General features: G+C 43.4%; 1 protein-coding gene across 2 annotated transcripts in view; it reads left to right on the top strand.

The window, feature by feature from the left end:
- The window catches only part of dhcr7 (7-dehydrocholesterol reductase), a 57,948-nt gene extending 38,306 nt beyond the window's left edge, over positions 1–19,642 (top strand). For both annotated transcript variants that reach the window (XM_076287960.1, XM_076287959.1), the window contains exons 7-8: positions 11,743–11,874; positions 18,893–19,642. In XM_076287960.1, the coding sequence (XP_076144075.1) occupies positions 11,743–11,874; positions 18,893–19,357 (597 nt within the window). In that variant the 3' untranslated portion in view covers positions 19,358–19,642. The remainder of the gene's footprint in view (positions 1–11,742; positions 11,875–18,892) is intronic.
- The last annotated feature ends 209 nt before the right edge of the window (positions 19,643–19,851 follow it).

The raw sequence follows: 19,851 nt of genomic DNA, 5'->3' as shown, positions 1-19,851 counted from the left end.
GGCCCGATGCCACTGCCTACTCCTTAGACACCACAGCGAGGCACACAGAGGCTGACTGGAGCTCTCTCAAAAGAGTGGCATCACCGGCACTGCTTTGCAAGAAACCAGAGAGGTGTCGAATATACAGGGACAGAATGGGCGCTGTGTTCGCCAGGTGGGCTTGCATCGCTATGGGCCTATGCAACTTACCCAGCATAGTCCTGCCATTGGCACTGAGGCAGGAGGGACCACCAAAGAGGGAGTTGGGAGAGGAGAAGAGGGGCTCCAAAGCTTGATCCACTGGGGGGAGCGAGCCACAACCAATCAGCCCTTCACCGTGCATGTTGGAAAGCACCTTAGCCTGGCCAGACCACCTACGAAAAGTAGTTGGAGAGGAAAACTGGCGACAGACCAAGTCACTAAAGTCTGGTATTAGGGGAATAAGTGCCGCCGCTGGGCGCTCAGTCATGTCTGTGTGGAACCTAGACACAGAGGCAAGGGGCTTCTCTGGAAGGGGAATATCAAGAGCCCTGGATGCCCTGCCAACGACCTCCTCAAACAGACGGGCCAGCTCGCCTCCCGCCGGGCTGGCTGCACAGGGCTGTGCACAAGGTAGCTACTCTCCCTCAGACGAGAGAACAGTCTCAATGTCCACAACGGCCTCCTCATCTTCCTCCTCCAGCTCACACGGACTGGTAGGAGGAGCAGGTTGGGGAACTGCAGGCCTTGTGCTAGGAGAAAACAGTGAGGCTGCTGAGGACTCCCCAAGCCCCCTGGCTACTCTTGCCATCTTCCTTGACGGCCCCTCGGAAACAGGAGAACCCGCACGTTTACCAGAGAAAAAACGACAACGGGCGTCCCTTGTGTGCATAGGCATAATAAAACAATTCATGCATGACTGGCCCAAACACAACACACACTTATCATGGCCATCCAAATGTGGATGATCAGTTAGTGCTACAGCTACTATCTCAGATAGATAGATAGATAGATAGATAGATAGATACTTTATTGATCCCCAGGGGAAATTCAAGGAACTCTCTAAGAAGCTAAAGGAGATCATCTCTAAAAGCTTGTAAGGAGATCACCTCCTGTGGTTGCTTCAAGGAATGTCTAAGCCTGCGCTGCAGTTGCAGGAAAAGTGCCATGTTATGCATAGTCATGCAGCTGCAGCAGCACCTGTCAGAACACTGCTTGAGAGGAGGAGGATGATTAGGATAGCCTAAGTGTGTAGCCTACCTCTTCATACCAAGAAGTTTAAAGAATAGAATAGAATGGATTAATTACTAAATATAGGTAAATATGCATTATTAAATAAATAGTTAAAATACAGATAAATAGATAAATACAGATAAATAATACAAATACATAGTTAAAATATGGTAATCAACCTTGCTTCTAAACATGTTTCACGTAAATTCTTCAGAAAGCCATCAACCTGTTTCATGGTCCTCTTTTTTTCATGAATTATTCATTATCCGAGGCAACAATTTTTACCATGTACAACTCAACTCTAGCGCTCTTGAAAAACTGGTTTGGAAAAGAAAGGATAGGATATCATGTGATGTGGTCTTATCACCCTCTTACGGTGAATTGCACGGATAAATATAACATGATTTTGTGCTTCTTTGTCAATCGGACCTTTGTCAAAATGAAACGCCATTGTGTGACAAGTGTAAAAATAGCGGCCTGGTTGAACATGCACTGAAATAACCGAACATAATTGAACATAACTTGAAAAAAACCTACCCCCTACCAGGTTAAGTTCAGAGCCTATGTTACCATAGCTACTTACATAGCCGGATCATTTTTGAACATTTTGGAACTGAAATCCCAGGTTTACCTCTTACTCTGGGTTAACATACCCATTTAAGTTCAGAGCCAATGTTACCATAGTGACTTACATAGCCTGATCGTTTTGTAACTGAAATCCCAGGTTTACCGTTTACTCTGGGTTAGCATACCCAGTTAAGCCAGTAAACCTGCTTTCTGGAATACCCCCCAGGCCTCTTACCAGGACTTTACCAAGCCTCTTACAGTGCATGCACTGTACTGTTATCCCTAGGCTTCTTATCATCTATTCTTATTACAGTGTATGCAAAGCAAATGTTCAGTTTCAGCCATCTCTGTTTTTCACACTCCAATTCCAGGTAGTTAAACAACCGTTACTATTCATTAATTCAACCTTTATTTAGCTTGGTTGCTTGCTAAGGGTGCGATGCAGAGAAACTTCTCTGTATGACAAAACGCTGGTTGTTAGTGAATGGGCTAGGCCAGAGCTAGGCCAGACTCTCTGCGAAGTCAGAGTCTGGTATCACCAGGCTACTTGTCACCTGGTTTGACAGCAGTCACCTTGATCTGAATGTCAGCAAGACCAAGGAACTGTGCTTTGGAGGAAAGAGGGGAGCAGGCAACAGAGGACCTAACTTCATGACCATCAACATGAAGGGGAAGGATGTGGAACAGGTCAGCAACTTTAAATACCTTAATGCAGACTACATCTATAAAAAGACAGCGTCTCTCTCTCCTCAGGAAACTGCAAAACTTTAACACCAGCAAACACACCCTGACCATGGTGTACAGGTCACTCACTGAGAGTCTTCTCATGTTCAACATCACCTTAGTTCCGGAGCAAGCTGTAACTCCATCTGAAAACTTCTCCATTCTACGGACGGACAAAACACCAGAGGCAGGTAAAGCCAGGGGTGGAGGTGTCTGCTTCATGGTGAATAGCAAGTGGTGTGATCCCAGAAATATCACCATCCTGTCGCGCTCTTGCTCACCTCACCTAGAGGATCTCACAATCATGTGCCGGCCCTTCTACCTTCCTTGGGAGTTCAAGGCAGTTATTGCCACAGCTGTCTACATTCCACCACAGGCGGATACAGTTACAGCCCTGTCTAAACTCCATGATGTGCTTAATGTCTCCATAAACAAACACCCAGATGCTGCCATCATAGTGGCTGGAGACTTTAACAAAGCTAACCTTAAACGGGTGATGCCAAACTTTTCCCAACATGTCTCCTGCCCAACTATTGGTGCAAACACACTGGATCACTGCTATTCGCAGTTTAGGAATGGCTACAAAGCTATCTCTCACCCGGCTTTTGGAAAATCGGCCATGCTGCTATATTCCTTTTACCGGAATGTAAACAAAGGCTCATACAAGAACCCCAGAAGTGTCGGGTGGTGCAGCGCTGGTCTGACACATCACTAGCTGCGCTTCAGGATGAGCTAGACGCAGTTGGCTGGAACATGTTCCGGGAGAGCTCTGTTGATTTCAATGAGTTCGCGGAGACAACAATGAACTTCATAGTAGGAAGCAGCACACACTGTCACCATAAAGACATTTTCCAATCAGAAACCTTGGATTGATAAATTGATCCAGACTGCAGTGAATACTCGCATGGCTGCATATAACGCAGGGCTCAAGTCAGGGGATGTGAGTGACTACAAAGTGACGTGCTACACTCTCCGTTGAGAAGTGAAGACTGCCAAACTGCATTACAGAGATTGAATGGAGTCTCACTTCCAACTGAATGACCCCCGACACTTATGGCAAGGACTAAAGACCATCAGCGACTTCGGCAGCAAATCCATCACTTCCGATAGGCCTCCCACTGACTCTTCTCTGAGGGCGAGTTGAACTCCTTTTATGCGCGTTTCGAGAAGATTCCCACAATACCACCAACGTCGGCAGTGGTGAGGAGCAGCTTAGACAGAGATGAGTACGCGATCTCCGTTTTGGAGGACGAGGTTTGGAAAACTTTGAAACGAGTTAACATCAGGAAGGCAGCCGGCCCCATGTTTGCTGATGATACAGTAGTCCTGGGCAACGATGAGACTGCCTTCTTGGAAGAAGTGAAAAAGCTGATTGCCTGGTGTCAGGCAAACTGTCTCCAACTGAATGTTGAGATGAGCTAATTGTAGACTTCAGAAGGAGGCTGCAGCAGACTTAAACCCCTCTCTTGATTGATGGAACACAGGTAGAGAGAGTTAGTGGTTTTAAATATCTGGGAGTACACATCTTCCCCCCAGTGATTTTAAAAACATTTTACACTGGGCTCATAGAGAGTATACTGACCCAGTGTATCACTGTGTGGTATGCCAACAGCACTGAGAAAGACAGCAACGCCTTGCAGAGAGTGGTGCGCTCAGCCAAGCGCATCTCTAGGACTTCTCTCCCCTCCCTGCATGATATTCAGTTAAGAACACAATTATTCATACCACTGGCAAATATTGATGTAATGTTGATTTTCTCTTGACCAATATGTTTGTTCTGACTGAAAATTACACTGCCACATGCCCAAAGGTTGTAAGATAATGTAGTAGAAACATGGAATCAAAAAAATAATCGTTTTTGTCTTTTTTTTTTGCATTTTTATGAAAAATGGCAAGTCCAAAATTATTCATACCCTTTTTAAATAATCAATGGAAACATCTGTATTTGCATTAACAACTCTCAAAATGGTTCTTGTAATATCTACCAAAGGACTGGACATATTTAACTTGTCACTACCCCAGCCAGCTGTCCCTGCATGCTTTAAAACCACCTCAATCTTGCCGGTGCCAAAACACTCCACTGCAACGAGCCTTAACTCATTGAATGCCAAGCTGTTTTCGGAAGCTTTGTCCTAGAGTGCCAGCAATCTAGACCATTGTTGATGATTTTTGTACAGCCACAGCATATTCTGTGTTATAGCTATGAACACATACAATGGCTAGTTTTCATCAAAATCGCTGTTTTTTTCTAGAAATGGAGATATAACGTCTTTCATGAAATGTTAAGTGTTGCCTGTAAACTTTCCGGGAAGTGATCAGCGAGACCTGGCGAGACTGCTACCTAGTGATAGACACACGAAAATGGCCTGGTTTTGAGATGACGTGCATGCGTCACTGATTCGACCCAAAGCGGCAACCGAGTTATGATAAAATGTCCAGATAAAATGTCCAGATTGTGCGTTTTCATGAGTTTTCGATCGTCATATATTTCATTTCCATTCATCACAGAGTTCCCAAAATCACATATAAGGTGTGTTAGAGTGTCTAGTTTCGTAATTTAAAAAGAAAGCTAAAAACGTAATATTACATTTTTGGCACTCAACGCATGGGAAGGAAAAACATATGAGTTAATGACTTCCGTCCAGTTGCACTCACCCCCATCATTATGAAGTGCTTTGAGAGGCTGGTCCTGGCCCACCTCAAGATCTGCTAACCACCCTCACTGGACCCCTTCCAATTCCCCTACCATCAGAACAGGAGCATGGAGGATGCCATCTCTATGTTCATTGACTTCAGTTCAGCATTCAACACCATCATACCCTCCAAACTGATCACCAAACTCAGTGAACTGGGCATCAATACCTCCCTCTGTAACTGGATTCTGGACTTCCTAACCAACAGAACGCAAGCCTGTTAGGCTAGATAACCTCATCTCCTCAACCCTCACCCTAAACACCGGCGTACCACAGGGCTGTGTGCTGAGCTCTCTCCTTTACTCCCTCTTCACCTACGGCTGCAAACCTGTATATGGCTCTAACACCAAGTCAAGTTTATCAAGTTTGCAGACGACACTACAGTCTCAAAAGCAACAACGATGAGACGGCCTACAAAGAGGAGGTCTAGCACCTGACATCATGGTGTACTGACGACAACCTGGCTCTTAACACCAAGAAGACAGAAGACCAGAGCTCATTGTGGACATTAGGTAGTCAAAAGCTGGCACACACACCCCCATTCTCATTAACGGGACTGATGGAGCGTGTTACCAGCTTCAAGTTTCTGGATGTCCACATCTCTGAGGACCTCCCTTGGACCCTCGACACCTCTACCCTGACCTCTTCCTGAGGAGACTAAAGAAGGTCCACCTGTCTCCTCAGATCCTGGTGAACTTCTACCGCTGCACCATTGAGAGCATCCTCACCAACTGTGTCACAGTATGGTATGCCAACTGCTCTGCCTCCGACCGTAAAGCACTTTAGAGGGTGTTGAAAACTGCCCAACGCATCACCCGTTCCTCACTCCCCTCCATCGAAGCCATCCACGGCAATGAATGCTTGCGTAAGACGCGCAGCATCAAAGACTATTCTCACCCCAACCACACACAGATTGTTTACCCCACTCCCGTCCGGGAAGCGTAACAGGTCTCACCACATCCGAACCAGCAGGTTCAAAAGAAACTCCTTGTCTGTGGATGCTATATATATAGTTATTTTATTATTGTAAAACATTCCACCTTCTTAACTGTCAGTGTTGGGGAAGTTACTTTTAAAAAGTAGTGTTTGCTCGTTACTCGTTACTCAAAAGTAACCCGTTACTTTACTTAGTTACCCTCTATGGAAAGTAACTTTTTACGTTACTCGTTACTTTTACGTTATTTTATGTTGCTTGACTTAGGGCAGAACCCAATATCTGTTCCTAAATGTGTAGGCCTACATAAAGTTCTACTATGGAGGACATAACAGGTATTTATTTTGTGCTATTTATTATAAAAAAAAATGCCACAAACAGAGCACTTGACAAGAAAACACTGGGCTTATACTTCAACACCATGTTACGTAGTGGACAGTCAGGGAAACTACACACTGATATGAGAAGGCCGTGGAAGCGTCAGCTGATTAGTGAGCGTTGACGCACCAAGGTTTGAAAATGGGAAACAGGTGACTGATTGAAGTGATGCGCGTTTCCCATGATGTGAGTTTCTGTGTCTGCAACGCAGCGTGCCCATGACCTCTCAGACCTTTTAGGATTTTCGTTTGGACATTTTCCTTTTGTGGACTACCGTCGTCGTAAGACAGAACTTTGACTTGAAGGACCTGGAGCTTGGGCTGGCCACTCGCTGGGAGTAAGGATTGGGTTATTCGGAGTAAGGATTGGGTTATTCGCCGTTCTTCGGCGGATGGTAAGCTACGCTCCTGGCCTCCTCCTAGTCGCACCCACAGTTCATCCACACTGACCTAGTTTTCAACTTCATGTTTACACATACACTGCAGGGCAAGTTTAACGTTACAATCCAGGTCCTAGCTAGCAGGTAGTTACTTTAGAATCCCTAGACAACGTAGCAGGTAAGTGAACTAGCTTTGTAACCTTTTTGTTTGTTTTGGTTTGTCAGAGATAGCGTCTTGGCAGTTTTCGTATCTTTGTCGGAGTGGACTTGGCGTGTTTGTAACAACCACCACTAAAGCCCTATGAAACAATATCAAATAGCATAGCCTCGATTCATCTTGGGCATATAGGTGAGCACAAAATATATGAGGGCTTATTTTATAGCCTTATACTCTTTCATTAAACAGGCGCTCCTCCGAAATTTGGTGCAAAGCTAGTGCAAATCGTATGGCAGTTGAGTTAACGGCAGTGGACAAAATCAGGGCACAGTGTAGGCTACAACTAACACTCACATTCCTCCCCTTAGTTTCAACGAGTTCGAAGTAATGTCCATCCCTCAGAAGTTAGCGTTGGCTGCGTCTTGCTTCATTGCCACCAGCCTGTCACATATCATGTGGAGCTATGATTGCACTTCATGCTACCAGCCTCTGTCACGTAGGCTGCCATTTGGAGCTCTGTGCCTATTGCACAAGTGCGCAGCTGAGAAAACAGCGTCGCTGTCAAACCTGTCCCTGGGAAAAGTAACTTTGCGCCGATATGAAAAAGGAACTACGTTACGTTACCAAATTTTCAGTAGTAGCTCGTTACACTACTTTTTACTCGAAAAAGTAGTTACGTTACCACACAACACTGTTAACTGTATACTATTGTCTACACTTACTATATATCTTATAGTATAGGCAAGCAGTGCATAAACAGTATATCACATTGCATTTTTCTGCTTTTTTACACTTCTGCGGTGCATTGCTGAACCACCATGGTACGAAGCAACTTGCGCTTAAACACCTGTTTCCAGAAAGCATCGCACCTGTGTCGCAATTCGCTACTTCCGGCGTTCGAACACCGTAGTACCAACTACGTTTTTCATGATGCTATATATCATTGGTGGAAACAGTGGCAACATGTGTAATATCCCAACCCCTAGAAATTCTTTACCACAGCATATGTCTGTGTCGACATTTTTCTAATTTAAACTAAAAGTGCTTAATGCTGGCATTGTCATTGCCATTAGCAAAAACCTAAACCTACAGCAAGCAAATAAAACAGTTTGCTTAAGCCAGCCAATATTTGTCATTATGTGGGTTAAATATCTGTGTACAAAGTGTATAGCCTCGACAAATTTCAAGTTATCACAAACTTGTATTGTCTATCTTGTGGCGCAACTGTAGTGTGTCAGTACTCTGTGCGCGTGACAAGTTCGTATCCTATCTCTACATTTCACTTTTGAGTATGTGCCTATGAGACACAACAATAGGTTTTGACCTTAAATATTTATAGTTACTCTACATCGAGAGACCATTAGGAACATTACATCAGTTGAAAATAATAGTTTCAAATAAATATCCACAGCATTATTTAGTATTTCCACATTTCACTGCATGTAGTCAGAAACAAAAGCAAACTCACCGGCATAAGGGATTAGAACCAATAACGTCCAATTGACAAGTCACCTGCTTTAGCCACAGTCAAACAACCACCTCATGATTTTTGGTAAGGCAGTTGTGATTTTTGTTTAGGCCCTCTGAACACTGACAACATCACCTTGCTCTTGACCCCGTACCAACTACGCTTTTTAAAAAGGTCTTCAGCTGCATGGCTGCTGACATCCTAGGTATTGTTAACACCTCACTACAGTCTGGAATCTTCCCCAGCAGTCTAAAGCATGCTATTGTTACCCCACTACTGAAAAAAACTAACCTTGATCCTTCTGTCTGTGAAAGCTATAGGCCAATCTCAAACTTACCATTTTTAGGCAAAATACTTGAGAAGGTTGCATATAAACAACTTCTCAGGTTTCTGTCTCTAAACAATCTTTTCGACATCTATCAGTCAGATTTTAGGGCGAACCACAGCACAGAAACAGCTCTCGTCAGAGATGTTAATGATCCTAAAATCGCCACAGACAATCATCAAGTTTCAGTTCTAGTCCTCTTAGACCTCAGTGCAGCGTTTGATACTGTTGATCATGTTATCCTTTTACATCGTCTTGAACATTTGGTTGGTCTTAAAGGTGCAGTTCTTAATTGGATCGCATCCTATCTAAATGAGAGGACATTCTCTGTCTCTATTGAAAACTTTTCTTCCAATAGCATTAATATTTTATATGGGGTACCTCAGGGATCAATTCTTGGTCCTCTGCTCTTTAATTTATATATGCTTCCACTTGGGTCTATCATTCAGCAGTACAACATCTCCTATCACTCATATGCTGATGATACACAATTATACATTTCTATTTCCTCAGATGATCCTAGCCCTTTAAATGATCTTACCCAATGTATCTTGGATATTAAAACTTGGATGGGCCACAACTTTTTAAAACTCAACGAAAATAAGACTGAGATCTTACTAGTCGGCCCTAAGGTCCTGAGACAAAAGTTTCATCCTCTGTTAACCTCCCTGTCAGTAAATTCTCTTGAGGATGTCAGAAATCTAGGGGTAACTTTAGATGCTGAACTCAACTTCCAGAAGCATATCTCAAGCATCTCAAAGACTGCCTTTTACTACCTTAGAGTCATTTCTAAAGTCACAACATGACTCAGAAAAATTAGTACATGCTTTCATCTCAAGTCGATTAGACTACTGTAATGCTCTTTTTGCTGGACTAACAAAGCAAACACTATACAAACTCCAGCTAATTCAAAATGCAGCTGTCAGAGTACTAACTGGAACGAGAAGATATGATCACATATCGCCAGTACTAAAATCACTACACTGGCTCCCAGTAAAACAAAGAATTGATTTTAAAATACTTCTTATTGTTTTTAAATCATTGAATGGCTTAGCCCCATCATATATCTCTGATATGTTAATTGCATATACTCCAGCCAGATGCCTACGGTCCTCAAGCAAAGGTCTCCTCTTAATCCCGAGAATAAATACTAGTTCCGCTCATGGTGCTTTTAGTCACTATGCCCCTACACTCCCTACCTTCTGAACTGAGATCTTCTCAATCAGTGAATTCTTTTAAAAACAGACTGAAAACATATTTATTTGCCTCAGCTTTTGGTTAAAATTTAAAGGAACCATATGTAAGATTGTGGCCAAAACTGGTACTGCAATCACTTTCAAATTACTATAGAGCGGTGTAACCTCTCCCCCTCCACCCTGACTCGAGGTTGCCAACCCGGATGCCAAAACACTACTGACTTTGTGATTAGTAGATAGGTAGAGGGTGGCGCATCAGGCCAAAACACAACATGACATGACAAAACACAACATCAACATCAGTTGAGGGCTGCAACTTCACTTATTAAATGGCAATATCCTGGCCGGACTAACTGTTGTCAGTGATATAAGTATTTGAAATGAACATGATTTCTTAATGTCTAGTGACATATCATATTTAATTGAAATACATTTCTTACATACGGTTCCTTTAAGGTCTTTCCAAGTTGGTGTGGCGACTTTCATTTTTATTACTTTTATCAGAAACTTTTATTTTTTATTACCATTTTATTTTTTATTTTTTTATTTTATTTTACTATCAATGTGTTTTAATGTCTATTTGATAATGTTTTTCTAAAAGCGCATTGAGTCTGTGTATGCCATATGAAATGTGCTATATAAATAAACTTGAATTGAATTGAATCACCAACCGGAACTACCAAGGAATGACACAAGTGCGACTGCTCAGGGGCAGTAGTTCAAACCACCAGAGTTCGAACTACCCTTTCAAGAAACACCCAATCTATGAACGATGGATCGGACTACAAAGTTGCGACAGAATTTAGCCAACTACACTTTCTAGAAAAGCACCTTGGGTTATGGCGGCCTTACATTGTACGATTTTGGTCTGTTTTCACAGTCGGCGACTTCATTTCCAAAGTCGGACAGAAATCATGGGAGTTGTACTGGAATCGCGGCGCGCTCCCATCAACTAGATCGTTAAGTGTAAGGTGCCAATCTTAGCGGTTTTAAGTCAGTCGGAGTCAGTCCTTTTCTAGTTTTGCCGTTACGACAATATCAAACATGTTTGATATTATCGAAAGTCTTTCTAGTCGTGACTCATGCAAATAGTGACATGAACTATAAAAACCAATAGTGACCTCTCTCCAACACCAAACAGGAAGGGGCAAAGTAGGCGACACCTGTAGCCTATATGATTATTTGTTATTCTTACAATATTTGTAATTTCTTATACATATTTAGTCGGCTCTTCCACGTGACAGAACAACTCTGTCGTGGTTAAGGATGTCACACATGAAACAATGCTGCAGAAACACGAAAATACAACTTTGAGTTTAGTAGGCTATCATTTCAGTTCCTGTTTATCTATTGCACGATGGGTAATAATTTAAAGGAATCTAGTTGCAGTCTTGTAAATACTGACCCTGCAAGATCCCTAGTCATTGCAAAATCATAGTCTGTGACTTGAAACTCTACTACTTGTCTTTAGATGAGAGGGTCTGAGACTGTAGTCTTTCAAAAATCTTTTCCAAATCTTTGCAAATCTTTCCAAAGTCTGTCAGTGTAAGGAGGGAAAGAGTTAACGTTGACTCATCAAATTTTGAATTGTCTACTGAAACACTGAAAAAGTTGAGTTTTTTTTTTACCATGTCACTCATATCCACTGTCTAGACATGAATTGGAAGAGGAATGTAAATGTAGGTATAGCTGAATAAATCATTAAAATGTCATTTCCTCCTTCTCTCTCAGGCTATCTACGTGTTGGACTTCTTCTGGAATGAGGCTTGGTACTTGAAGACCATTGACATATGCCATGACCACTTTGGATGGTACCTTGGCTGGGGGGACTGTGTTTGGCTGCCTTTCCTTTATACTTTACAGGTTTGGATAACTGTCTAAAGTTACAAAAGTTTTTCTGTGGAATTCTGACTGATTCTGAAGTTTGACTGACTTCATGCCTTCATGTACATCCACTACTTGCTTTTATTTATCGCAAATAATGCCAGTTATTGTCAGCTAAATCTTATTTTGTCAAAATCGTGGCACATGTCCCCATTCTATTCCATTAACTGTCTCAGTTAACAACTCGGCTTAACTATAGGCCTACTAAAACAAACAAATGTCTGTAGCCAGTTGGTTCCGGAATGGAACCACCAATCCAATTTGCTGCAGGCCTGATTAAAAAGGAAGTAGCATCCTCCAATGCGGGCTTCTGGCACCTCCATTTCAAGAGAAGTTTTCAGTCACAGATGACTCTACGGGACGCCACTGATGGTGGGTGAGTCTCCTTGTTGCAGTGTAGACAGACTGGGACAACTGCTCTGGGATGGGAGGTGTCACTAAAACTGGCTCATAATATTTCTAACTGACCGAAGGCTTGGCACAGGGGGTCTGTCACCTCTGCCGTGGTCCTGATGGCCTAGTTGTAAATTTTCAGCGTGGTAAATCATCATGTGGGTACTGTGGATTCCCTCCTGACCTTTTTAGTAATTGCTTGGCAAGGCTTGGGTACTGTAGGCTACTCTATGTGTAGAAGTAAAATATTCCGTAATATTTCAGTCAATCTTTGTGTGTTAAAATGTTCCTGTAGATGGCAATAACACATTCTACTTTTTTGCCATAGTCAAAAGTCATCAATGTCTTCACAAAATCTCACCTTTGGTCTTAATGATGTACTTGAAGTCAAGTCAAATTCTTTTCAGTTTGTGCATGATTACATATTACATTACATTTGGCTGACGAATTTTTAACCAAAGCGACTAATAACATGGTAACAGATGAAGTTTTTAAGCTATTCTCAACAATTTTAGGACAATTTAAAAACGGTATAAGTGCATCAGTAGTGAGTGCTGTTTTTGACAGTTGAGTGTCAGTTCAAGACGGTAGGTGCTGGTATCAGCAAGACTTGTTGTAAGTGGTGCTATGAGAGGAGATGTTCTCTAAAGAGCTGGGTCTTCAGGAGTTTTTTGAAGATGGAGAGGGATGTCCCTGCCCTTGTAGGAACTGGCAGTGTGTTCCACCAACGAGGAACAACAGATGAGAAAAGTTTGGATTGGCCTGAGCGTACCGGTGGTAGAGCTAGACATCGTTCGTCTGAGGAGCGCAGCGGTCTGGAGGTAGCGTATGTCTGTATGAGGGCATTCAAGTAGGTGGGAGCAGAACTGGAGACTACTTTGTAGACAAGGGTTAGAGCCTTGAATTTGACGCGGGCCGCCATAGGTAGCCAGTGTAGCTGGTTGAGCAGCGGGGTAACATGTGCCCTTTTGGGTTGGTTGTAGACAGGCGCGCCGCCGCGTTCTGAATCATCTGAAGGGGTTTCACTGCGCAGGCTGGGAGACCTGTCAGGAGGGCGTTGCAGTAGTCAAGTTGTGACATCACTATTGCCTGAACCAGAGGTTGAGTAGCATCTTGAGTCCTGATTTTCCTTATGTTGTAGAGTGCGAAACGGCATGACCGGGCGACTGAGGCAACATGATCTGAGAAGGTTAGTTGGTTGTCGAGCACAACTCCTAGATTTCTTGCAGTCCTGGTAGGTGAAACAGACAGGGAGTCAAATTTGATGTTGATGTCGTGGTGTATGGTAGGTTTAGCTGGGAGGACCAGCAGTTCAGTCTTTGAGAGGTTCAGCTGGAGGTGGTGTGCCTTCATTCATGTAGCTATGTCTGAGAGGCAATCCGAGATCCGTGCTGAAACCGAGGGGTCATCAGGTGGAAAGGACAGATAGAGCTGTGTGTCGTCTGCATAGCAGTGGTATGAGAAGCCATGCGAACGGATGATCTGTCCCAAGGAGGTAGTGTAGATAGCAAAGAGAAGGGGGCCCAGCACTGAGCCCTGGGGGACCCCTGTGGTGAGATAGTGAGGTGCAGATAGCTGACCAAGCCATGATACGCTAAACGAGCGACCTGTGAGGTAGGATTCTAACCAAGAGAGAGTAGAACCAGAGATTCCCATGTTAGAGAGTATGGAGAGAAGGATGCAGTGATTAACCGTGTCAAAGGCAGCCGATAAGTCAAGCAGAGTGAGTACTGATGACCGAGCGGTCGCCCTGGCTTCTTTTAAGGCTTCTGTTACAGACAGCAGAGCCGTTTTGGTAGAGTGGCCGCTTTTGAACCCAGATTGATTTGGATCCAGAAGGTTGTTCTGTGAAAGGAAGTCAGAGACCTGTTTGGAGACTGCTCGTTCAATGCCTTTGGATAGGAAAGGCAGGAGTGAGACAGGGCGGTAGTTCTGAACTTGACCAGGGTTGAGAGAAGTTTTCTTAAGTAACGTTGTTACCCGGGTCATTTTGAACGCTGTTGGAAATGTGCCGGAGGTTAGCGAGGCATTGATTACATGTGTGATAGCTAGTGCGATGGTCGGGCTGATGGACTGAAGTAGGCTCGTAGGTATAGGGTCCAGCGAGCATGTGGTAGGACGGCTACATGTCAGGAGTCTAGATACTTCACTCTTGGAGAGAGGCGCGAATGCTGAAAAAGATGTTCCAGCAGCCCCTGGAGGTTGTAGGAGTGCGGTATCTGAGTCTGATGCGTTGTGTGGGCATGTAGAGAATTGACTGCTGATTGCCGCCACTTTGTTTGTAACAAATGAGGCAAAGGTATCCACAGTAAGGCTGGATGGAGGAGGAGGCAGCTGCGGGTTGAGTAGCGATTTGAAGGTTGAGAAAAGTTTTCGAGTGTCTGTAGTGCTGTTGATTTTGTCATTGTAGAAAGCAGTCTTAGCAGCAGTGAAGCTGGCTGAGAAGGAGGTTAGGAGTGTCTGGTAGTTTTTGAGGTCATCAGTTAGTTTGGATTTGTGCCATTTCCTCTCCGCGGCTCTGAGTTTGGTGCGCTGCGATCGGAGGGTATCATTTAGCCATGGATGAGAGTGTTTTGATCGAGCTGGTCTTGTGGTTAGAGAGCACAGCTCGTCTAGACACAAGCTCGAGCGAATCTGTGGCCTCATTAACCTCCAGAGAGGAGAAGGTGTTGAGTGGAGGTAGACTGGAGGCAACCACCGAGGAAAAGTGGGTTGGAGACAGGTTCCGGATGTTGCGGCGGAACCTGACCATGGGCTGAGGAGCCGGAGGCAGTTCTGTCAGGCTAACGTTGAACTGGATAAAGAAGTGGTCAGAAAGATGGAGAGGCGTCACCATGAGGGTGTCTGTGCTGCAGTTCCGAGTGAGGATCAAGTCAAGCTCTTTGCCAGCTTTGTGAGTAGGTGGGCTTTGAACCAGTTTGAGATCAAAAGAGTGGATCAGGGCCAAAAAGTCAGCTGAGCCAGGGGCATCTAAGTGGATGTAAATATCGACGAGGACAAGAAGCGGACAGTCATGCTCAGGGATGGAGGATAGCAGAGTGTCAAGTTTGTCCATAAAGTCGCCTAGTTTGGTGACCTACTCTGGTTTGATCCAAGTCTCAGTCAGAGCAAGGAGTTCCAACGAAAGGTGGTTGGCATAGCCAGCTATGATGTCTGTTTTGTTGACTAAGTATATATACTCTTTTGATCCCGTGAGGGAAATTTGGTCTCTGCATTTATCCCAATCCGTGAATTAGTGAAACACACACAGCACACAGTGTACACACGGTGAGGTGAAGCACACACTAATCCCGGCGCAGTGAGCTGCCTGCATCAACAGCGGCGCTCGGGGAGCAGTGAGGGGTTAGGTGCCTTGCTCAAGGGTACTTCAGCCATTCCTACTGGTCGGGGTTCGAACCGGCAACCCTCCGGTTACAGGTCCGAAGTGCTAACCAGTAGGCCATGGCTGCCCCCCTGCCAAGCCATGGAGAAGGAGGTTTCTGTAGGTGAGGACTGTTTAAGTTGCTGGAGGTTAAGCAGATTAAACATGATATAGCTATACTAATACTGTAGCCTTAATGGTGCCTTAATGGTGCATAATTAAGCAATACATTATGCTGAAGTATGGTATTTCTGAAGTAAAGTGAAAGGACCCTAAAAAAGTGATGCATACCGAACCGTGGGTTTTGTGAACTGTGCCACCCCTAGTAAGGAAGCAAATTGCGTGGCTTTGTGTTCCGGTAGCGTCAAATCAGTGGGCACGTTCAACTTCTTCCAGCTTAGATCTGGTTGGTGTAAGGCATGTTTGTATTGTAAGATTCAGCCAGATCTGCGCAGTGCTGCAAGATCGAATGCTGATTGAACACAAAGCCAGGCAATTTGCTTCCTTCAGATACAGGTCTTGTTATAACATCTCTATACATTTTCAAAGTTTACAATACGTTTTGTCTGTAGGAACCCTCACCACACTACTACAGAAGTGTGATTATATTTTGAGCATTGTCAGTGGTATAAAATAGCATTTGTTTTTTGACATGCTAGCTGGCCCCCTTAGCTTTAACCATAAACCCATTCACAGGCATGAAAACTCCTCACCTTTTCGGCGAAATTCGCCGTTTTGAATCCAAAATGGGGGACTTGCGTGGTTCGCGCAGATCCGATGTGAACATATTTGGGGGGGGTATGGGGTTCCTGAGTTTACAAATCACGCGCAGACACGAACTTGATGTATTGTCAGAGCCCCATTAAAAACTTGTCTGATCTAGCAACAAATATGTGAATGCAGCCCCTATGCATTTATTAAACAGTGGAAGCTAATTGTTGCCGCGGATGCAACGCGAACAGAGCGTTTGCGCTGGAATAGCCTCCCTGTCTGTGACTGCAGATAGATGCGTCTGATATCAGCTGTGCTATCAATGTGCGCCTGGCGAGGAGAGATGCTTATTGATGTCACAGGTGGGCTAGTTGAAACTTTCAACTTCTGTCAGAAAAAGACATTGAGATTGATGTAGCAATGTAGCATAGGCTGTTGTTAAAGTTAACAATATTGGACAGAAATATAGACATAACGAGTTCATTTGATGAAGAATATGTGCAGTTTGAGCCATCTAGATCGACAAAAGGTGAAGCAAATAGGCATACTTTATCAGTAGGCCTATAGCAAAGGCTAATGTGAATAACTAAATAGTTGAACTAAACTGGGCTGGTGCGTTTTGTCAAGTTCAGAGACAAAAGCAGTGTTTGACATGGTAATGCTGTCTTTTAAGAAACGATCAGTGGCCTGATCAGTAGGCTATAGTCTGTGTCTACAGGGTACTCTTAGGCAACTTCATCCATGGAAGCTATTGGCAACAATGTCACTCGCTTTGTTTTGCTATGAAACGGCCATTTCCCTCTTCGCGCACCCTTCTCACCTTTTTCACCCCGGACCCGTTTTCATGCCTGCATTCAGTGTTAATGCAAAAAAACGGTCTTACTCAAAACTCCACCAATTAATGTAATTTTGCTCTCAATCAAAACTTGTTAACTAGCGTAAATAGACCTTAGGTTGTATCATTCTGGAGTTATGCTTTAATGTTGGAGTGTCAAGAGTCCCAAACTTCACCCCATAGACACTTATAGGCCACTTTGGCAAAGTATTGTAACAGGCACTGTGTACTAATGATCTGTAGGTGCACAAAAATACATTATGTATGTATAATACATAAGTATGTGATATTACATATCGTTGCATAGGTTGTTACACTGTACTTCATTATGAAAATACACTGGAACACGGACCCCTTAAAATAAAGTGTTACCCTTATTGGTACGTCATTTGTATGCATACACATTATTCTTTATTCATTACAGTATTTAGCGCTAGTCTGCCACTTGAACAGAGACAGCAATGGGCTCTGTGCACTACTTGAAGTCGGCAAACCAGTTTCCTGTTCATTGACATGGCTGTCAACAAGCACCTGAAGATGAGTGCTTTATAGTTGTACCAAAACGTAAAAAAATACAATATATGTGAGTCTTAATGTCCCTGGGCAGTTCTAAGAAGCAGTGCTGCGTGTCACTCTGCTCGGCTTCAAGTCGTTATAGATGTGATTTTAGCTTCCACCTTTTTTCTAAAAACTCCAACCTACGTGCAGTGGCTGCACAAAATAAGGAGGAAAGGATTTTTGGTGAGAACACGTTTTGGTACAACTGAAACAGGTGCTTGACAGCAATGTCAACGAACAGGAAAATACTTTGCCGACTTCGTAAGAGCCCATAGTAGCTTTTGGTAAGTCATTCCACCAACATGGAACAACAAATGAGAATAGTCTCGAGAATAGAATTGCCATGTGTGTAGGCTGGCAATGCCAGACGACGTTCCATGGAGGAAGCCTTTATGAGAGCTTTGAAGTAAGTAGGAGCAGACCTAGCAATCACTTTGTACTTGAATATGATGTGGGCGCTAAGGGAAGCCAGTGGAGCTCAATGAACAGCGGGGTAACATGCCCTTATTGGTTGATTGAAAACTAGAAGTACCGCCATGTACCGCCATTCAAGTCGGGAGGCCCATTAGGAGGGCATTACAGTAGTCGAGGCAAAAGATAACCTTGGTCTGTGGCAAGAGCTGGGTAGCGTGTTGGGTTAAGTATGGCCTGTTTTTTCTTAACATAGACAAATGTATCCAAACCATTCAATATAACCAATGGAGTAGAAATTGGGTCATGGGTGTCATTAAGTGTCATTAATCTGTTCTAATTGTTTTTGACAAGTTATTTTTTGTTATTAATTACTCAAAATGAACACATTCATTTCACAGCCCTATTTATTACATAATATGTTCAGACTGCTTTTTACAAAGTACAATCCAAGATCAATACAAAATGTGGATTCTATATAATGAAGTGACAGTCCATTACATTTTGTGAAGTTATTACATAAAGTGTTGTTACAGTTACCATGGCTGTGCTGAAGCAACTAGATACTACTGTGTGTGAGGTTGCAGTTTTGAGTCTAGTGATTCCCATAATACTGGTCACATTCATCATGTAACTTTGGCTCATGTTCATAGGATTCATGGACCCGTGGTACTACTTCAGCATCAGTCCTGCAGTTACTATAACTTACCCATTTTGTTTTTTGACAGGGGCTTTACCTGGTCTACAACCCCATCCATCTCAGTATACCTCATGCTTCAGGTGTTCTTATGCTAGGCCTTGTGGGTTACTACATCTTTCGTTCAACTAACCACCAGAAGGACCTATTCCGTCAGAGTGAAGGAAACTGCATTATCTGGGGTGAAAAACCCACATTCATTGAATGCAAGTACCACTCCTCTGATGGCAACACTCACAAAAGCAAGCTGCTAACTTCAGGATTTTGGGGTCTGGCTCGCCACTTCAACTACACTGGTGACTTGATGGGTTCCCTAGCCTACTGTGCGGCTTGTGGAGGGACACACCTGCTGCCATACTTCTATTTTGTATACATGACCATTCTGTTGGTACACCGCTGTGTGCGAGATGAACACCGTTGTAGTGCCAAATATGGTCATGACTGGAAGCGTTACACAGATGCTGTGCCCAGCCGACTTATTCCTGGAATATTCTAGAGGGTAAAAGAGATCATTGAGGATAGTGCTGTGTTGAAGATGGTGTTAAATCATGACCCGTGAAAAAAATGGACATACTGCCAAAGGCAACTTACAAAAAACACTGAATAACCATAAACAATGTGCATGTTGCACAGAGATACAGCAGAGGTACAGACTTCTCCAGCCCTCCCCTATCATTATGTGAGATTATAAGTAACAGTGTAGGTATAGATACAAGGAGGTTTATTTGTCACATACATGAAATCATGTGTTAAGTAAATAAATAATATTTTTACTTTGGAATTTAAGTGTGGTGTGTTTATTTTCTTGTGCTGAATTTTGTAATACATTAAATTTAGATTTATTCATTTGGCAGACACATTTGTCCAAAGCGACTTACAGCAATGGAATAACATTCAATTTACCTACCTGGTAATCTCTGCAGGAGCAATGCATCTTCTTAAATACTGGGTTCTTTTTGTTGATGTTTTTAGAATTTACTCAATAAGTAA

This window comes from Alosa pseudoharengus, unplaced genomic scaffold (assembly GCF_046254945.1).
Source record: "Alosa pseudoharengus isolate Yale_2024_CS ecotype anadromous, Long Island Sound unplaced genomic scaffold, YU_APseudo_1.1 YU_APseudo_1.1_scf_16, whole genome shotgun sequence".
NCBI classification, from domain to species: domain Eukaryota; kingdom Metazoa; phylum Chordata; class Actinopteri; order Clupeiformes; family Clupeidae; genus Alosa; species Alosa pseudoharengus.
The sequence above is the reverse complement of the archived record's forward strand: the minus strand, read 5'-3'. Positions and strand labels throughout refer to the sequence as shown.